This window comes from Plasmodium sp. gorilla clade G2 (genome assembly GCF_900097015.1).
Source record: "Plasmodium sp. gorilla clade G2 genome assembly, chromosome: 12".
NCBI classification, from domain to species: domain Eukaryota; phylum Apicomplexa; class Aconoidasida; order Haemosporida; family Plasmodiidae; genus Plasmodium; species Plasmodium adleri (nom. inval.).
This window is the reverse complement of record NC_041704.1, coordinates 1,062,414-1,085,699: the sequence shown is the minus strand read 5'-3', so window position 1 is coordinate 1,085,699 and position 23,286 is coordinate 1,062,414. Positions and strand designations below refer to the sequence as shown.

The window sequence follows — 23,286 nt, the reverse complement described above, 5'->3', positions numbered from 1 at the left end:
AAACATTATAGAGAACATATTTTCATTTATTCGTATCAACATTATATTTTATGTACCAAAGAAAATAAAGTATATGTATATATATATATATATTTTTATTTTTTCCCTCCTTTTTTATATTATTTTAATATTTACAAAATTTTGACTTTATTTATATACAAATATATATTTTTACATATATGTATTTTTTTTTTTTTAAACATTTGTCAAATATTTAATTATCTCTTTTTTTTTTTTTTTTTTTTTTTCATAAAAGTCAAATGACATATTTTTATTCTACTTGAAATATTCAAAAATAAAAAAAATTAAAATTATGACTTCATAATGATTGACAAAAAAATATTAACAATGAATATGAGACAACAAAAAAAAAAAAAAAAATAATAAATAAATAAATATATATATATATATATATATATATGTGTAACATATTAAAATTGACAAATATTATAATATTATACAATTTATATGTATAATATTTTGCTATAATTATATATAGCCCTAATACCATTACAGCTATTCAAAAGACTAAATGATATATATATATATATATATATATATTTATTTATTTATACATATAATGTATCATGTTTCCTTTTATGCATTGATTTAGTCCTCGTCGTTATCATCATACATAAGATTCATCTTTAGATCTTCATTTATTTTTTTACACGATATGTTATAATCATATTTTAATTTTGAGTCTTCTCTCATTTTCTTCATAATATTTTGTTGACGTGTGTTTTTATTTTTTATTTGATTTAAAAAAATATTCTCTTCACTGACAGTATAAAATTTAGGTATATCATTATTATTATTATTTTTCATATTATTTTTCATATTATTTTGGATTTGTTCATTTGATATGTCGTCAATTCGATCTTTTGAATGTATTTGCATTTCATTTTCTGTACCACCCATGTTATTATTATAAGAAACATTCATATGTGTCATGTTTGATTTTAAAAAAGTATGATCATTTTTTTTTTTTTCATTTAACAAGTGAATAAAATGCTCTACAGATATATCCTGCTTACTTATTTGTAAAATATTTTTTAAAATTTCAATTGCATATAATACTTTTTTTTTAAAAGTAAAACATTGATTCCATTCTTGATATGGTATATGTATAATATTCCAACCAAGTTTTTTTAAAATATAATCTTTAATAACAGAATTAATTGTTCGACTAAAACTTTCTTTATAAAAATGAGATATACCATCAACTTCTATAACAATATTTTTATTTAAAACTTTTTCAATTACTTTATATTTTCCATCTTGATTGTTTATAATATTTTCTTTTTCTAACCTTTTGGCTTTATAAATAATATTACAATCGTTTGAATTATCATTAGATAAATTATCACATATTATACTTTTATCATCCTTATTACAGTTTTGATGTTTTAAAATATGTAAATAATTATCTGTGTTTTTCTTTTCTAGAAAATCTATTACAATATCTAATTGATAAGGACCAAACAATACCTCACTTCTATGTCTTATACCAACAATATTAAGAAATCGAGAGATATTTCGATGTGTTTTTGAGGATAAGATTATATAATCTTCTACGTTTAACTTAATATTTCTACATTTGAAAAAAAAAGTTTTTAAATAAATAGGAAAATAAAAATAATTCATGAAAAATGATCTTAAATATAAATCAACAATTTGTAATTGATATATGCTTATTAGGGATATTTTTGTTCTATACTTTTCATTTAATATATATATTAAATTAAAAAATATGTTTAATTCGTTTTTATAAAATTCTTCTCTATATAGGATAATATCATCTTTATTGTTACATGATGAATTATCATTGGAATTATTATTTTGTGTGTTTGTCGAATGGTATATGTTTTTACATGTATCATAAGACTGATCGTAACGACAATAAGAATCCTTATTAATATAACAATTATTATTATTATAATATTTATCATCCATTTTATTATCATCGTTTTGATTTTTATTATTATTTTGCACATTTATTACATATTTAATATCCTTACTATTACCATCATTTATATTTGTGCATATATTTTTTCCAGTTATATTTTTTCCAGTTTTATTTTCTCCCCTTTCCATTTGAATATATCCAATTGGCTGTTCATTTTTTTTGTCTTTATCATCATTTTTGATATTATCATAATGAAGTTTTTTCATATGAAAATAATACATAAAGGAAAAGACCAGATTAGTTAACTCCTTTTCATCAAATTGATGTATAAATATTATAATTTTTTTAAATATAAAATCATAAAAGGGTTCATGATAATAACATAATTTTGTATAAGAATTAAATAATTGAGAAATAATTTTTGGATTGAATTCATAATTATTTAAAAGAATTATTTTATTTACTTTATATAAAAATATAACATCTCTATATAAAAAATTTGATAAAGAATAACATACTAATGACAAATCTGATAAATTCAAATTATTAATATTTATACTTAATATTTGTAAACATTTCTTAACAAATTTATAAGAATATATTTTTAATTTACTCAATGAATATAATAACAATATCATTTGAAATGGTTTTAATGTATCTACTTTTTCTATACATTCTTTTAATAATATTTGATATATTTTTTTATCTTTTAAATTTAATTTTAATAAACCATATAACATAAAACTTAATGATTCATTTGTTAATATTTCATTATTTTTTTTTTTCTTTCTAATAATATAACTAATAAAATGACAAAAATTTTTATTCTTAATATTTACTTGTCCATACGAGTTGATAAATGTGCATAAGGAAAAAAAATCAAAATTATCATAACTATTTTTAATAATAGAAACATTATTACTACTACGACTATTACTATTATTATTATATATTGATATTTCTTTACTTTCAATAATATCCTTTTCATTTATTTTATTTTTTTTGTTCATATTAATTTTATTAGCATCTCCATTTTTATTACATTCCACGTGTATCAATTTATTGTTGTTCCTTATTTTATTAGTCCGTCTAAGTATCTTATTCTTTTCATTTATTTTTTTTATTAACATCCTATAAAGTACTGTATAAATTTTATCGTCTTTTAAACCCACTTTACTAAATGAATATGCCAATTGTTGTAAGGATATTATATCAAAATTATAATTTAAAAATTTAGAACCTATTGTTGCACGATATAAAAATTCATCAATAATATATGTAAATAATATTTTATCTTTTCTATTTAAACGTACAAGTGAATTAGCCAAATTACTCATTTCTATATTTTTAAATTTATGGATTTTTTTAATACATTCTTTAATTATATTGTCAAATAATATTTCGTGATATATCTGTATTTGAGAAAACGAATGAACAATATTGCTCAATGATTGAACAGAAAATTTGGATACATTATTTATTATATATGGGATTAAACAATGAAATAATTGATTATCATAATATTCTAATCTTATCAAGGAGTTTAATATTATAGAAACATCTTTTGGTTCTAATATTTTTTTTGTTAGTATTGATTTTTTATTTTGACTATTGTCAATTGAAACAATTTTATCAACTGCAACAATTTTGTCAACTGCAACAATTTTATCATTTGAATCAATTCTATCAACTGCAACAACTTTATCATTTGAATCAATTCTATCATTTGAATCAATTCTATCAATTGAAATAATTTCATTAGTTTCTTTATTGCCTCTATCTAGTTCCTCATATCCATTTACTTCTCCTTTCTTATCATTTTCATTACCTGAGTTTTTATTATTTGTAGCCTCATTCAAATTCTCAACATTGTAAGGGTTAAAAGTTTTTTTTTTTTCTTCACTCTTGCATAAATATTTATTATTTCCTTCTCTTCTTGTCATAATATTATTTTCTAAATGTGTGTATTTTTCTGGTTGTAGCTTCCTTTTAATTTTATCACATATAACCTTACAGAGTTTATTATTTTTTACACCTATTTTGGCAAATGTATTTAGAACAATGGCTACCTGATGAAATTCATAAGAATCAATATTCAAAATCACATGTTTTGTCACAACATTAGATAGAATAGTATTATGTTTATTCATTTTTATTAAAGAATAAAATATAATGGTAACATCTTTTGGCTCATAATTCATAATATATTTTGAAAAAATAGGAATACATTTTTTATAAATAGTATCAATCAATTCTTCATCGTAAATTTTAAGATAACAAAATATAGATACTAATTCTCTAATATTCCAAGGTTTTACATTTTCATTATTCATATTCTTTAAAAATGTTCGAGATAATATTTTAATTAGAAATGTTGGTTTTGATCTACTAAAATTATATAATTGAAATAATTTACTAATACTTGTAATATCAAAATTTTCATATATTCTTTTCATTTGTTGATGTAATAATAAATTTAAATCCTTATTATTCTTTTTTATAATTTTTAATGTTTTATAAATACTTACAAATTCATATGGTAACAGACAACCAACATATTTTTTGGTGCATTCAAATAAGTTATCTAAAAAATCATGTGGTAATTTATTCAATTCTTCTTTTATTCTAATATGTTTATAAATATTCAATAATTCCTTTTTACTTTTCTTGTCTAAGTCATTTTTATCAAATGGGATCTTTTTATATTCTAATTTCATATCCTTATCATTAAAAGGAATAACAATAATTTTTCTATACCTACTATTATTATTATGCTGAGGATTATTTATAGAGGAATATCGTATTAATGCTTTTTTATAAATTGAAACGTTCGATGAAAACAAAATATCATATCCATGTTTATTCTTGTGATACCTATTAAAAAAACAAACTGAAGAAGCTTTTCTTTGAAACATCTTTTTAAAATTATCATTTTTTTGTTTTTTTTTTTTGATATAAAATGAAATGGACTGTAAAATATTTGGAACTAATCAGAAAATATTACATAATATATTGAGTATAAGGATTTTTTTATATATGTTTAACCTTAATTGTTATTAAATAAAAAAAAAAAAAAAAAAAAAAAAATTTATCTATCCATCTACTTAAAAATTCAATCATTTATAAAAATAAAGTGACATAATATGATATAATATAATATAATATAATATAATCTTCTTTTACATTTATAGTGATGTGTTTATATCTATAGAATAATTTAAACTATGTGTGTATTGTATTTGAAAATTTCTGTAAATAATTAGCTTCCTACGAAAAATAATAAACTTTATCAAACAAATATATTTATATGAAGATATAAAAAATTTATTCTATGGATGGTCTGTAAAAAAAAATATGTTTCTCATTTCTACAATGGTAAGAATATTTGTAATATATATATATATATAATATATAATATATAATATATATATTTATTATATATTTATATGTATGTGTTCATATTTTAATAGTAACATTATTTATAAAAAAAGAAACTTTTTCATAAAAATCAACATCTTTAGATAAAATAAGATATTTATTTTTTTAACACAATAAAATTTTTAATTCGTAGGATATAATATAATATATATATATTATATGTACATATATAATATATAATATATATATATATATATATATATATATATATATATATATTTTTATGTATACATTATTAAGTGCAAGGAGGGAAAAAAAAAAAAAAAAAAAAAAAAAAAAAAAAAAAAAATATTCATTATAACAAATGTAATAATTTCTTTTATATTATACATAATAAAAAAATATTTAGTTCATAATATATTTAAAAAAAAAAAAAAAAAAATTTATATAATGAATTTTTTATGATCCCATAAATATATCTATTATATATATATATATATATATATATAATACTTATATTATATGTAATATTATATATTCATAAATAATAAATAATATATATATATATATATATATATATTTATTTATTTATATATATGTAATAGTAGTTATAATAATGAGTACTAGTTATTTAATTGATAAAGAGCAAAATGCCTTAATTAATAAGAAAGGTTCAGATGAAAATAAAATAAAGTCAAATAAGGAAGTAGAAGAAAATGTGACACATGACAATAGTCAGCAAAATAAAAAACTATTCAAGAAGAATAAAAGAAGCACAACAATTTCGACATATTCTCCAGCATATATATCGGATCCAGTATATCAATGGGAGGTAATAAAATAATAACATTGAAACGATTACAAAGTAGATAAGAATAATAAATATGGTGATGACATTGTGTTTATGATTAGTTTGTATTATTATATATAAGATGATAGGGCACCTAAATTTAATACATATATGATATATAAATATATCAATATATATATATATATATATATATATGTGTTTTTCTTTGTGTGTTTATAATTTCCAAATTCTCTTAAAATATAAACAATGTTATCACTTTGACTTTATATTGTAGATGTTATTTATGTAACACTCTTATGTTTGTGTACACATATTTTCATGACAGTATTCACATTGATTTTATTTTTTATTTTTTATTTTTTATTTTTTAATTTTTTTTTTTTTTTTTTTTTTTTTTTTTTTTTTTTTTTTTTGTTTTAGGTTTCTAGCAGTGATAGAATATTTTATGACAAGATCAACGATTTTATTATTCATCAGAACGTTTCGACAAAAGCTCTTTTAGTAACAGACATAAAAAAAAATAAATTAAACTACAATGGTGTATATGTAAAGTTCGATAAGGATATATGTGAGGATATATGTTTTTGTCAGAATGGTAGTTTTTTTTTATATTATATTATTAATCCGAATAGAATAGAAATTTCTGATATATTGAATAATCATAATATATATTTAAATGTAGATATAAATAAATTGAATGAATATGAAATATTAAGTGTTTTTTGGGTATATAATGGGAATATAAAAAAACAAGAGGAAAATATGAGTTCATGTGATTTTGTTGTAGTTACAAATAATTCAATTGAAATATTTAAGATATCATTTGATAATTTAATAATAACACCTTTAAAAAAACATTTTATAAAATGTAAATATTGTTGGTATGATGAGAAAAGTTCATATATATGTTTATTATCAGCAAATAAAACTAATGTGATACTTCCATATTTCTTAAGTAATAATAATATAATTAAATTATCAAAAATTGAATTAAATATTTTAAAAAATGATAATATAAATAAAAATGATATTGAAATTATAACATTATATAATGAAACATATTGTATTCATAAAGATTTTAAAAATGGACGTATATCATTTCGATGTTTATCTTCAACTATTTATTTTGATTATGTTCTTGATTTATTTTATAATGGAGTTATTGAAACATTCTCAATAGATAATTTATTTGGTGTATTTAATCATACAAATGAATATGTTTATTTATTTGATATAAAATATAATAAGAAAAAAAATACACTTCATTCATTAGATCATAATGATAATCACACTATTAATATTTCTTACTTAACAACTCCAAAACAATTTAAAACACAAATAAATTTTAATCATATGATATTTCAACCATACAATCTATTAATAGATAATCATTATGGAAATGTATATAAAGTCAAAGTTGATTATGACGTCTTAATGTTGCAGATATGTCAGCACTTTTCAAACCTGGTAATAAAATAAAATGAAAAATAAGGATATTATGTATATATTATATATTATATCTTATATGATGTATTGTATTTATTTATTTATTTGTTTGTTTATTTATTTATTTATTTATATTTTTATATTTTTCTATTTTTATTTTATTTTACTTTTTTTGTGTGAAATAATATTTACGCACATATGGCATTATTTAACTTTATGATAACCTCACATTTTTTTTTTCTTTCATTTTTCATCTCTTAGAATACCTCTGTTGATGTTCTTTTAAGAAGACCTAATTGTAAGAGCCGAATTACAGAGATGTTTTTCTTGTCCCTTGAAAATGATATCCAAATAGAAGATTATTTAAGCATTGTAAATATAATAAATATTAATTATAGAAAATTAATCGAAGAATGTGCAAGATTAGGAAATGCAGCAACCATCACCTCAACTGATACCACTTTAAATAAAACAAATAAAAAAATTATTCAACCATTAGAATATCTATTAAAAAATATAGGAGACAAAACATTAATGACAGAAAGAGATATTGTGTTAGATGTCTTCCACCCTTATATGATTAAAAAGTATCATCTCAACAAAAAAGAAACATTATTTAATTTTTCTCTAAATTTTAGAGAAATTGAAAAAAATAAACGAGATAAAAAAAAAGGGACTCATATAAATAATAAAAATGATGGAGAGGAATATATGTTAAAGTATAAAATTAAAAAGAAAAAAAACAATGATGAACAAAAAAATAATATCCAATTGAATGATTTTAATAAAAAGAAAGAAAATACCAAATATCATGAACAAAAAAATAATATCGATTTGAATTATTTTAATGAAAAGAAAGAAAATACTAAATATGATGAACAAAAAAATAATATCGATTTGAATTATTTTAATAAAAACAAAGAAAATACTAAACATGATGAACAAAAAAATAATATCGATTTGAATTATTTTAATAAAAAGAAAGAAAATACTAAACATGATGAACATGTAGATTCCTTGAAAAAAGAACAAATAATAATAAATGGCAAAAATGTAGTAGAAAATATAAAAATGTATGATGATAAAAAAGATCAAGCTGAATCAAACATATGTGATAAATCAAATATAAATGACAACAATAATAATAATAGTAATAATAATAATAATAATGTGGGTGATATAAATACATATGTTGATACTTCTCAAAATAATAATGATAATGAATATCTAAATTTTCTTAAACATTCAGAATTTCATAATATGCCTATGCTTTTAATATACGTACTTGAATATATGAAATCCTTATTATCTTTAAATATTATACCTAATAGAATATTACAAACTTTTATTTTTGATTTATGTATTTTTTTTAAACAAGATAATTTTCTAAGACAACTATTACAATTCTATATTATATCAGATTCTATTGAAGTTACTAAAAGATTATTTCATTATTGGAAGCTAACAAAACATTCATGGGCTTATCAATTATGCGTAGATATGTCTTTAAGATTAAAAGAATATGAAATGGTTATTCATTTATTTCTTTCATCCAAAAATTATTTAAAAATTATAAACTTTATAAGAAATTATCATTTAATAGATTATCCTATTTCTGTTATCTTTCAAGCAATAGAAAATGATTTCGATTCTAATGATAAATATATAATCATGAATCACATCTTATCATCTCTAAAGCAATGGATAATGTAACAAAAAATAAAAAATAATAAAAAATAAAATAAAATAATAAATTTCAGATTTGAGCATATAAATATATATTATTTATACACATTTTAATATATATATATATATGTATATGTTATATATGGGTAATATATTGTATATATGGTTTTATTTTATTTTATTTTATTTTTAGAGATTCAGACCGAGAACCCGATAAGTATCCCTTACCCAATTTACAGGTAACATTTATCTTTATAATATCTTAAAAAATATATTTATCTTATCTATATATCTATTTATTTCCTTTCTTTTATTTGTAGAATTGTGAGAAATGGGTTACACTTGTTGAAGATATATAATAAAGGATTTTTTTTTTTTTTTTTTTTTTTTTTTTTTTTTCATCCTTCTTGTTTCGTTATACAATTTTTTCCTTTTATTTATTTTTTTGAATGTAACAAATTGTTAAATTGTGTTGATTTATTATTATTACTATTTATTATTTATTTTGTTATAATTTTTTTTTTTTTTTTTTTTTTTTTTTTTTTGAATGTACAAAATTGTTAAGTTGTAATTATTTCATAATATTCTTTTTAAGTTTTGGATTTTTTTTTTTTTTTTTTTTTTTTTACCAGTGATGATAACTTATTTTTTTCATTCTTATAAAACAATAACATATATATATAATATATATATAATATATATATAATATGTATGTATTTTAAAAGGGGAAGATAAATTACACATTTCTAATATATTATAAGTTTATTGTTTTTCTTGTAAAAGGATATAATATGGATGTAATACAAGACACGTATAAAAAAATAAAAAAAATAAATAAGAAAAAAAAAAAAAAAAAAAAAAAAAAAAAAATACACATAAAATATATATATGAATGGTACATATGTGCTTATATATATTAATTTTTAATTTTTTCTTATCCTTGAGTTTATTTAATTAAAAAGGGTAACCACATAATATTATATAATAATATATATATATATATATATATATATATATATATATTTATATATTTGGTATACATGTCCTGGATGACAATCATTAATTTATTATTGCATTATTTTATTGTTGTATTATTTTTTTTTCAAGTCGAATACTTTTTTTAATAAGTATGCAACTGCTCCATCCTTATGTGCCAATGGGAGAACACATTTTGCATGCGCTTTTGCAGAATCTGTTGCGTTTGCTACTGCGAATGAATATTTAAAATTTGATAACATGGCTATATCATTTTCAGCATCACCTACAACTAGAACTTGATCATTAGATATATTATAATGTTTTAATAAATAATTTATTCCTGTATATTTATCATGTCCCAACTTGGTAACTTCTGCATGTCCATTATATGTTGTAAATATAGTAAGTTTGTTTGCAAATTTTTTTTTTAAATCTCCAATAACTTGTTTAGATTCTGAAGGATCTAGAACAATCATAAGTTTATTCATAGTTCTATATTTTAATATTTCATTATGTCTTATTATAATACTTCTATTTTCACTGTACATTTTTTGTAAAAAGTCAGCATATTTATTATCTTCAGTTACATAATTAGATTCACCTCTATGAAATATAGTTTGATTCACTAAATTCTTTTCTACAAGATAATTTATAAATTCAGCATATACATCTGTTTCTATTGTTTCATCCAATAAGGTATATCCTATCTGATCATAAACTATGGTACCATTAATATATACTCCTGGCATCCCATAAAAATTCATTTTTTTTAAATTTTCCTCTCCAAAGGCACTTAATATACCTACCTTGGATCTACCTGTACATATACTAACCATATAACCTTTTTCTATAGCTTCTTTTATAGCTTCAATATTTACATCAGGTACTTTTATATCCTTATCAACAAATAAAGTACCATCAAAATCAATTAATAATAACTTAATATTTGCACCTTTTAAGGCTTTTTCCACATCCGAATGTACATCGTTATTGGAAGCCATGATGTTTTAATATTTAAAATAAAAAAAAAAAAAAAATAAATAAAATATATATATATATATAGAGATATATAAAAAATATATTTGCACGTATTTATTATAAGGATTATAAATAAATACATACATACATAAACATAAAAAAAAATATATATATATATATATATATATATATTTACATTTATGTTATTTTTTTAAAAGATAAAACTAGATCTTGCAACTTTTTTAACAAAATAAAAATTTTAAGGAAATGTATAAAATATAAATATTTTTTTTTCTAATGTGCTTAAAAAAATATCATTACGTCAAAGAAATATATATAAATATATATATATATATATATATATATATATATATTTTTATTTTTAAATAAATATATTATTCAATCATATCTTATTTTTTATTTTTTTTCCCTTTATTTTTATATGCACATTTATTTATATAATTTACATTATTGGTACTTATATAAAGGTACAATTAAAGATATTGTAGGACACTTGACGCATAAAAAAAAAAAAAAGAAATAAAAAGCATTCATATAAAAATATATATATATATATAGATATATATGTATGTGACGATTATATATATATAATATATATATATATTAATAAACTTATTATAAATCAGTATGTCACATAATATATATTTATATTAAACATATTATAATTAACATATATAATTATTCAATATAATGATAATATAACGTATTATTAAAAAAAAAAAAAAATTGAAAATTATATACGTGTTGGCTCTTATAAAAAATAATAACATAAAAATATGTCACATATATATATATATATAATATAATATAAGTAAATGTTTTATTTTTTTTAAAATAAGCAAAATGAATATTTTATATGTATATATTTTAATATATCATATTTTTGATACTTACTATATAACATATATATATTATATATATGTAATATAAATATTATTATATATATATTTTTTTTTTAGTTCATCCTTTCTTTTTTTTTTTTTTTTTCATATAAAAAAAAATATCTCAAAGTACATTCCAAATAAATAATATATATATATTTATGTTTTTACATATAAAATGTTATATATATATATATATATATGTATATATTATTTTGTATTATTTTAATAACAATATATAATTATATGTTATATAATATTACTTAATAATTTCACTTTATAAACACTTTGTTTATATAAAAATCATATAAATATATATATAAATTGATCAAGTGTTTTTTTTTTTTTTTTTTTTTTTTTTTTTATATATATATTAATATAGTTATATTATTATTTAATACGCTATATATATTTATAAACTTTTGTAAATATAAAAAAAAAAAATTAAAAATATATATTTGTTGTTTTATTTATAACATAATAATAAAAATAAAATATATGGATGTAGCTTCTTCTATTTTATTTTATTATTATTATTTTTCTTTTTTTTAATAATAATAGAATAATATCTATAAATATAATATATGTTATTTTGTTATGAAGAAAAAAAAAAATAATAAATAAATATATAAAAAAAAATATATTATATATATATATATATGTTTAATTTTTATATTTAATAAAATAAAATTAAGCAATTATTTATTGGTTCTCTTTTTTTTTATTATTTTAATTATAGGTACTTATAAATATAATAAAACATAAAAAAATGTAATAAAATAACATTTCATGTTATATATATTTTTTTCATTAAAAGGTTTTTAAAGATTATATAAATCGCGTTAAATTTATAAAAAAAAAAAAAAAAAAAAATATATATATATTATATATATATATATATATATATAATAAATATTATATTTTTTACATATTATATGTTTATAATAATAATATCTATATAAATAAATATTTTATAATTATAAAACAAAAAAAGATATTTATATAGAAATTTATTTTAATAATTCTTTTTATTTTCTTTAGAAGAGAAAAAAAAAAAAAAAAAAAAAAAAAAAAAAAAAAAGGTTTTTATTTTTTCATATTTTTTTTTTTTTTTTATTAAATAAGAGAAAATATCGTCTTTTTATCTATATTATCAGAAATAAAAAATCATATATATATTATATGTATGAATTAATATTTAATATTATTTATAGAATCGCATAAAAAAATAAAATGAATTGATTTATGTGATATATATTCCTTCTACAAATTTATTTTTATAAAAATATAAATATAAATAATAAATATAATATATATTTATTCACTTATATATATATAAAAATTTTAACATATAAATGCGTTTTTTTTTATTATAAATAAAATACCCTATTATATATTTATTATTTTTTTTCTTTTTATATTTATATATAATTTTTTTTTATAAAAAATATTGTATTAAATGAATTTTCTTATTTTGTAAATATATAAATATATTATTATTAAAAAAAAAAAAAACATATATTATTTTAATGTTCAAAAAAAAATTATTTATTATAATAAAAAAGAACAAAAAAAGAAGACACAAAAATATAAAATAAAACCTCTTTTCTACAAAATAACAATGAATAAAAAATTATTCCTTAATATAAAAAAAAAATAATGTATATATATAATATTTATATATTTATATTTTATTAAGAAATATAAATTTATAAATTATAAAGTAAATAAAACATGACATACACAAATATATTTTATTATTTTTTAAAAGTCACAATATTTAACCAGTTGTGGTAAAAATAATTTCATTCATGTATTATTATTATTATTATTCTATAAATTATTAAAAAAAAAAAAAAATGTGGTTCTTCCTCCTTATTTATTTGTTCCTACATAATTTTATAAAATCCAATAAATGGTTTTTAATTTGTTATTTTAAAAAGATCATTATAAATATTATATATATATATATATATATATATATATATATTTATATTTATATATTTATATAATAATTTTTCATTTTTTTTTCTCTTGGAGCAAAAAGATATAAACACATAATTTTTTCATTCTGATTAATATTGCTTCTTGTATATATTTATTATTAATCTTCAACTGTAAAAAATTATATATTTCAAGCCCATAAATATAAAATATATATATATATGTTAAACAATATGAGAATATTTTGGAATTAATATAATAGGTACTATATATATATATATATATATATATATTTAAATTGTAAAGAAAAAAATAATGACACTAGGAAAAATACAATATCATTAATAATATATATATCATTTATTTTTTTCTGCATTGTCTTTTGCTTTGCTTTATTTTCATTTTTTTTTTTTTTTTCCTTTACTGTCGGGGTCTTATAATTAATATTGCAAGTTTATATATATATATTGGCCATTTCTGTTTATAGTTCAATGTTATAAGAAAAAAAAAAATATATATTTTTATAAGTTCTTCACATATAATATTATAATGATTTATATAAGACCTTAATTTTTTTTTTTTTTTTTTTTTTTTTTTTTTTATTTGAAGGGGGCGGTGTATTATAATATTATATAGATAAAGTGAAAAAATATATTTTATTTTTCGCTATAAATAAATAAAGAAAATATTATATAATTATGTATATTTTTTGTGTGCGTGTATGATAGCTCATCTCTTCATCTTTTTTTTCTTACTTTTTTATATCTCAAAAATAAAAACAAAAAAAAATGACCAAGATATTAATATAATTCTTTTTCATACAGTTGTTTTGTTAAATATATCCCCTCAACTTTAAAAATAAATAAATAAATATATATATATATATATATTATATATGTGTATGCATCACATGTATACATGTATGCTTATATATATGAATACTTTTATGTATTATTTATTTTATTTTTGCCATGTATCGTTTTTAAAATTTTACAGGATAGCAAAAAAAAAAATAAAATAATAATAATAAATAATATGTAATATGTAATATCTGTATATATTTATTATTTCTTTTTTTTTTTATTATCCTTGTGTGTATGTATATGCTAACATCCAGCTGTTAAAATACATATATACTTATATATATATTTTTTTTTTTATTTATTCATTCTTTTTCCTCATTTATGATGAGCTGTATATTTTACGGAAGAATAATTTTAAAAACGAAACAGTAAAAAATAGAAAAAAAAAAAAAATGAATGAAAAGATAGGGATTGACAAAACGTTGGCACAGGATGTTGTACTATATAATATAAAAAATCTTGAAAAAGAGGAAAAAGATTTTTCTCTTTTGTATATTACATATTTATTAAATACTATATATAATAAATATAAGAGTATACAACCAGTGTATATTTATTTTATATGTTCTGAAAAAAAAGAAAAGGATATCTGTAATGATAATAATAAAAATTATAAAAACAATATTCATAAGAATCATGACAAAAACAATTTAATATATTATACTCCTAGTTCTATTATGGAACAATATTTTCCAGATATATTTCACAATGTTTATTTTTTATGTGCTCACTATACAATATTAAATAAAGACATAAAAAGAAAAAATCATATAGATTATATAAAATATAGTAAAGAAAAGAAAAAATATGATGAAAAAAAAGAAACGTTTTATTTTATCTTTACTTTTTTTATGGAACCTCATTTTATATGGGAAGAATTAAATATTCCAATTTTTCATGAAAAAGGATATGTTGAATGTATTTTTGATTCTGTTAATAATCTTATAAAATTAAAGAATATATTTAATCCTTTGAATGATATTAGACAAAATACATATAATAAAACGTTAATACAATATATTTTTAATATGAATAAAAAGAGGCGAAAAAAAAATTATAAACATTCCAATGATAATCAAATTAATGACGATACAAATTATTATAATTATCATAATGACGTTTTAAAAATGTATAGTAGAAATAATATGTGCAATAATAATATGTGCAATAATAATATGTGCAATAATAATATATACAATAATAATATATACTACAATAACATATACAATCACAATACATACCATAATGATAACAATATAGAATATGCAAACATATTTTCATCATTTAATAATATCAATAATAATAGTGATAATGATTTATATTGTTATAATTATCATATAAGTAAGGACAGAATAAACGACAAGGTCCCAAGAATACATCTCCTTCCATTTTTTATTTCATCAATTTATTTATATAAGAATAATCAAATATGTAAAACGCGTGTTATAAGCTTTAATGAAAAGGATATTTATTTTAAAAATGATGAAAACCAAAATATACCTAAGGCCATGATCTTATATATTAGAAATAAATTATCTAATAAATTAAAAAATATAGAAAAAGATGTTATAAAAAAAGAGAAAGAACATTTTAAAAGATTAATTAAAAAAAAAAACAAAAGAAAAAAAATTAAAATGTATTCAAAGGATGATAGTATTAAACCCAAAAAGGATTCATATAAAATACATAATGATAGTATAAATAAAAAAATAAAAGCCAATATAAATCAATATATTAACAATGAAAATAATAATAATGATAATATTGGATCTAATATTCAATATAATAACATAAAGACCATTCTTAATTTTATACAAAATAATCTACAAGATGTACAATTAAAAAAGTTATTATCACATTATTACAAAAATTATAATAAATGTGATTATAAAGAAAATGTATATATAAGTAATAAGCATTTTATGAATACATTATCATTAATTCAAAATAATTATAAATTCATTTATAAAGACAATAAAGAATTGCATAATACCTTAATCGACCCATGGCAAATAGGAATAGGAGAAAATAATTTAAGACTAATGAAAAAATTGTTTTCTCAAAGAATATGAAAAAAAAAAAAAAACATATATATATATATATATATTTATTTATTTATTTAAGCATTTAATTTATTATAATTTTATTTTTGTTTATTACAGTTGATAGTTGTATACATTGAGGTATATATTATATGCGTAGACGCTTTTTATGTGTATAGGTATATGCATACATACAAACATTTATCATTTTAAATGTAATATTATGTGTAAAAATTATAGATTTTTAATTATATGCATATTTACTATAAAGACACAATTTTTCAAGGTGAAAAAAAATAAAATGAAATAATTAAATAAATACAACACATATAAATATATATATATATATAATACAATATTATATAGAATTAATAAATATATATACTGTGTGGGTTTGTTTTATTGGTACATTATTATTATATATATTTTTTATTTTTTTAATTATACACGCCTTCCAGATAAGGCCTTGTATATAATATTTGCTACGGCATTTTCGTTGTTAGTTCTAGTACTGACACATCGAGCTACCTGAATCGCACGAGTTGTTGAATTTTTTACTGCCACTGAGAATCCTGTTGATGATAAGAGTTCTACATCATTATCATCATTACCTATGGATAGAATATTATTTAAATGTATACGATAAAATTGTGCATATAATTGTGTTGTATGTATTTTTGCTGTGTTTATTGGGGATAAGACAATTTTATTATTTGAAGATGGTATATATATTTTATAATGTGGTTGTAATTCATAAAAAAGTACTTTGAATAAATCACTATATGTATCTTGATTTGGATATAATTTATCATAAATTTCTATAGATACAATATCTCCTATATTAAAAATATCTTTAATTTTATTTATAAGTATAGGTTTATAATTAGTATCAATAATTTTAACATATTTAATATCAGATATAATACCTTCACTTTCTGGACTATAAGTATATTCTTCAATTAATTTAATATCATCATTTATTACATATGCTGAATCAACTGTTAAGAATATAACATACCTTAATATATTATAAGAACCTAAAGAAAATAAAATTAATTCTAAATCTTTATAAGAAAATTTCCTGTATACATAATCATAACCTTTCATATGAATATAAGCACCATGAGAATATACACCATCTAATTTATCTATTTTATATTTTTCTATTTGTTCATCTGTAAACATTTTCATTGCATAGCTATGTAATCTTCCACTAGCTAAAATAATTTCTATCCCAGATTTTTTACAAACTTCAATAGCTTTTAAATTCTCATCACTTATTTTTCCTTCATCATCAGCTAAGGTACCATCAATATCTATAGCTATCAATTTTATATTGTTTTTATAAAATAAATCTTCTACACATAAATCATTATATTTATGTTTTAACATCTCTCTGTATTTTCTATGTATGTACAAGTTTCCAAATGGGCTATTTCGTGGGTGCAAAAAAAAAAAAGCGAATTCTCAATCAAAGCATTATTCTTACCCATAAGGATAATAGACGAAAGGATTATAAGGAAGGAAGAAACTTTGTTTATATATTTCATCATTATAAAAAAATATAAGAAAAATTTATGTTATTTTGATATTATGATTTCTATAAAAAAAAAAAAAAAATAAATAAATTACAATAAAATGGAAAACAAAAAATTAATAATATAAAATTAAAAATAAAAATAAAAATAAAAATATATATATTTAATTTTTTTTTTTTTAATTATAAAATTAAATAATAATTATATTTTTATTATATTATATTTATATTATATTTTTATTTTATTTTATTTTATTTTTTTTTTTAATTTCTCATATACTGCGATATTATCTTCAATACACATATAAACATACACTAATTATTTTAAAAGCATACATTTTCTTCTTTCATCCAAATGATGAGTGTATATTCTATTTTTTTGTATTTTTTTATTTTCCACAGTCGTCATAATATCAAAGCGTTAAAAGTATAGCTCCTTACATTTTTTTATAAAATGCATGCGTAAATATATGAAGTTTTATCTTATCACAAAAGTTTAAAAGATAGGGAAGATAAATTAACGAATTTATTTTATATTCTATTGTAATTGTATTATAATTGTGTATTGCATTATCATTTTTTTTTTTTTTTTATATTTTATAATATTCTGTTATACACACCTTACAAAATGGTACCTACATGATATATAAGATATTTATATATTTTCCTTACAATATATATGTTATTTTTATTTTATAAAAAATATTACAGCACATGGATATATTTAATGACATATTCTTATCATTAACATAATACGATATATGTCGATATGATAATATAATTTATTATTTTTAAATTTGTTAAACGTTCCAATTTTAATAAGAAAAAATATAAAAAAGAAAGAGAAGGTATTATATATATATAAATACATATATTTAATATCTGGGGTATTTTATAAGACGATACGAAAGAAAGAAAAATTTACTTATTATTATTATGACGACCTTTTTAAACATAAAAATATATATATATATTTATATAATTATATATTTTCAATTTCATTAATATATACTTATATATTATTATTATACTTAAAAAAAGAAACCTTTTCTTCTTCGTTTCCATCATCTATTATTTATATAAAATGAAAATAATTAAAAAATAATAATACATATATATATAAACATATATTTAGAATAATAATATATATATATATATATATATATATATATATATTATGCGAAACAATTAAATGATTTTTTTTTTTTTTCTCACAAATATATAAATATATATATAATATATATATATATATATATATATATATATATATGTATTTATATTGTAGGGTATGTAAAAATTCTTTGGTTCTTATAATTATCTCTATGCTTCGACAAATGTGTAATAAAAAAAAAAAAAAAAAAATTATAGGCTCCATGATGCTTATTAAAAAGTTCTTTTAAAAAATGAAGTCATTATAAGTAATATATATATTATATATATATATATTATTTTAAAAAGAACATATGTTTTAATATAAATATTCAGATTGTTTTATTTACAATTTCTATCATTCGTCATAATTTAAAATTATTCATAAAAATGGAAAAATGTATATGAAGCTCTCATTTCATTATTATTTATTTTATTTTATCATTTTATTGATTTTTTTTTTTTTTTTTTTTTTTTTTTTTTTTGTTGTTGTTGAATAATGAGAGTTCTTAATTTCCCTTTTATATTGAATAAAAGATCTTATTTTAGTATATACAATTTTTTTATTTCCATAAGAAAAGGTGGTGAATCGACGTTAAAGAATGATATAAAATATAGCTATATAAAAGAATTATTAACATATGAGAAAGAAAAAATAAAATTAAAAAAAAATGTAAACGAATATGATGAAAATAAGAATATTAGTAATAAACATTCTAATGAATACATAAAAGATATGGAAGAGAAAATAAAAAATCATAATGATTTAATTAATGATAATGAAAATAATAAAAAAGTAAAACATTTAATTAAAATAAATAAAACTGAAGGAGGAATAAAAATAAAATGTTCTACATCTTTAATATATATGTTATCATTAAAGTGTAGATATATTGAAAGTATATGGTTAAATGTTGCAAAAAATAAAAAATGTAATTCTTTAAATTGTTTAAGAGAAATTTTTTTAAATATTGAATGGAATAAATATATTCATTATGAAGATTTAAAATCTATTCCTTTAAAAATTATATGTACACAATCTACATTATTTGATATATCAAATTTAAAAAATGAAATATATAAATATATAAATGAAGTCAATTTAATGTCTCAAGGTTATCAACATATATCATCAGATGTAGAGACTATTAAAAATATAAAAAGTGACATAAACTCAGGATATTCAAATGATAATGTTATAACTTCAAAAGAGTTAACTGATACACAAAAAGATATATTATATTCTAATTATCATACACTCCATAGTAATAATTGTTCAACTACGTTTGAAAAAATAGATAACAAAAATTATTTTTTAAAAAACATATGGAATTTATTATGTGTCCATATACATAATAATATATGTAATGTAGATATAAAATTTACAGGGAAATTATCTCCAAGGTTTTATCAATATGTTAATATGAAAGAATTAAAAGATATACAAAATATAGATAAATATGAAAATATAAATTTTTCATCTCTTTTTTATAAACATCCTACAATAAATGATGAGAAAATAAAAAATATTGTCAATCAAACTATACCTTATTGGTCTGTATGTGAAGAAAAGAAAAAGATACAAATGGATTATGAAAAAGAAATACAAATAAATAAAAACACAGATGATATTTATTATAAGTATAATTATTTCTTAGATCCTTATAATAAAAAATTAGGTGTCTCTAATGATAATTCACATCAAGATATATATTCATCATTAACAAACCAACCAAAAAAAGATAATCATTCATTTATTTTAAATGATGAAGAATTGTTATTAAAAAATGAAACATATGAAGAAAAAAATAAAAATATATATATGGAAAATAATAATAATGATAATATAGAACATTATAAAAATCATAATGTTATAAATGATGAAAAAGAAAATGAGATATATAATTTAAAAGGTCCTTTATCAAAAGATTTTAATATAAACAAATATAATATGATTAAATATTTAAATGATATAGAACTTAGAAGAATGAATTATTATAATAATAATTTTTTTTTAAGTGATGATAGTTATGATTCTTCAAGTTGTATATATTCATTAATTATAAAAAAATGTTTACACAATAAAACAAATATAAATATTATATGGGATCCATTTTGTAGTACTGGAAATTTAATATTTGAATTATTTTCTTATTTACTAAATATTCCATTATATAATCAAGACGAGATATTACCCTTTATGAATTTAAAAATATATAACCATGACGAATTTCTTAATATATACAATTATAACATGAATCATTTAATTAATAATTATTCAAATATACATTTAATAGGTAGTGATAATAGAAATATGATGATTTTACAATGCAAAAAAAATTTGGTTAGATATGCCTTATATTATAAAAAAATATTAAAATATATTAAAAATAAAAAGAAAAATGATATAACCACTAAAATGGATGTTGATATACCTTTTAATGCAAACAAACAAAATAACCTTAGTGATTATACTTGTTCAAATTATATAAAAAAAAATTCCTTCTTAAAAAATGTCTTAAAAGAAGACTTACAAGAACATGATGATGAAGAAAATGATACTGATGATATGAATAACCTTTTTGATGAAACGTCTCCCTGGAATTTTTCTACTGACATGGATGAATTGTGTGAAATAAAGGAAGAAACTATGAAAAATAAAAAAAATAAAAAAAATATTAATACTTTAAATAGTATTCATAACAAAATCATAAAGAATGAAGAAAAAAAGGCTAATATATCAGATCAATGTACTGATGAAATTAAAGCCCCTGATATTGATATAATATCTATATCAACAGAGGAAGATAAAAAGTACAATATAAATTTACCTTTTGATGTTTCTTTTCACAAGGCTCATTTTTTTAATCTATCCCCCTTTATAAAAAATGCAATAATTATAACAAAGATGCCTCACTTTAATTTCTCAAAGGTGAATCACAAAATAAGATAATAATATAAATGCAATTATTATATATATATATATATATATATATGAATATATTTATTATTTATTACATTTTATTATTATTATTTTTTTCCCCCTTTAGGAACTGGGTGTTAACAAAAAAACGTTCATGTTATATGAACAGTTCGATCAAATGCTGTGCTCAAAAAATGATTGGAAAGGTGTTTACGTGTTGATAAGAAATAAAACATTTTTGAATAAATCAAAATTAGAATGGAATAAAATATTATCAATAAAAGATTCTAAAGGCAGATTTCTAACCTTACTCTCATGGACTGGAAGGAAAAAAAATTTATATTCCTTGAACAATGAATATGATAAATTGAAGGAACTAGAAAAGTTTAGTGAGAAATTAAAGTTTGACATATAATATTATAAAATGATAAAGAAGAATCTAATATATTATTAAAATTAGCAAACATTTTTATTATTTAATTAATTTTTTTTTGTTTTTTTTTCATTCAATGTATTATATATATATATAATGTTTCTAATATGTTTATCTTATTTTTTTGAGGTTCCTTTTAATGTGCATACGAATAAAATATACTTTTCTTACAATTTTTTAATTTACATAAAAATTAAACCTTTTTCTCATAATTAAATAGTACATATATATATATATATATATATATATGTATATATATATGTATATATGTATTTATTTATTTATATAATTATTGATATATATATAT

The 23,286-nt window shown here is 17.8% G+C and overlaps 6 protein-coding genes across 6 annotated transcripts; 3 read left to right on the top strand and 3 right to left on the bottom strand.

Moving 5' to 3' along the window:
• Window positions 1-609: 609 nt before the first annotated feature.
• Window positions 610-4,824, bottom strand: PADL01_1227100 (RAP protein, putative; the record flags this gene model as incomplete). The annotated part of the gene is made up of 1 exon (XM_028683233.1): window positions 610-4,824. One exon carries the CDS (start codon window positions 4,822-4,824, stop codon window positions 610-612), a length of 4,215 nt encoding a protein of 1,404 aa, XP_028539431.1.
• A 1,079-nt stretch (window positions 4,825-5,903) lies between these two features.
• PADL01_1227000 (conserved Plasmodium protein, unknown function) lies at window positions 5,904-9,589 on the top strand (the record flags this gene model as incomplete). Its single annotated transcript, XM_028683232.1, has 5 exons — window positions 5,904-6,119; window positions 6,519-7,565; window positions 7,806-9,253; window positions 9,424-9,469; window positions 9,551-9,589. 5 exons carry the CDS (start codon window positions 5,904-5,906, stop codon window positions 9,587-9,589), a joined length of 2,796 nt encoding a protein of 931 aa, XP_028539430.1.
• A 732-nt stretch (window positions 9,590-10,321) lies between these two features.
• Window positions 10,322-11,209, bottom strand: PADL01_1226900 (haloacid dehalogenase-like hydrolase, putative; the record flags this gene model as incomplete). Its single annotated transcript, XM_028683231.1, has 1 exon — window positions 10,322-11,209. The coding sequence occupies one exon, from the start codon at window positions 11,207-11,209 to the stop codon at window positions 10,322-10,324; it is 888 nt and encodes a 295-aa protein (XP_028539429.1).
• Window positions 11,210-15,287: 4,078 nt separating this feature from the next.
• PADL01_1226800 (conserved Plasmodium protein, unknown function) lies at window positions 15,288-16,967 on the top strand (the record flags this gene model as incomplete). The annotated part of the gene is made up of 1 exon (XM_028683230.1): window positions 15,288-16,967. One exon carries the CDS (start codon window positions 15,288-15,290, stop codon window positions 16,965-16,967), a length of 1,680 nt encoding a protein of 559 aa, XP_028539428.1.
• A 411-nt stretch (window positions 16,968-17,378) lies between these two features.
• Window positions 17,379-18,329, bottom strand: PADL01_1226700 (haloacid dehalogenase-like hydrolase, putative; the record flags this gene model as incomplete). Its single annotated transcript, XM_028683229.1, has 1 exon — window positions 17,379-18,329. The coding sequence occupies one exon, from the start codon at window positions 18,327-18,329 to the stop codon at window positions 17,379-17,381; it is 951 nt and encodes a 316-aa protein (XP_028539427.1).
• Window positions 18,330-20,122: 1,793 nt separating this feature from the next.
• On the top strand, window positions 20,123-22,961 carry PADL01_1226600 (conserved Plasmodium protein, unknown function; the record flags this gene model as incomplete). Its single annotated transcript, XM_028683228.1, has 2 exons — window positions 20,123-22,555; window positions 22,674-22,961. The coding sequence occupies 2 exons, from the start codon at window positions 20,123-20,125 to the stop codon at window positions 22,959-22,961; spliced, it is 2,721 nt and encodes a 906-aa protein (XP_028539426.1).
• Between the last annotated feature and the right edge of the window lie 325 nt (window positions 22,962-23,286).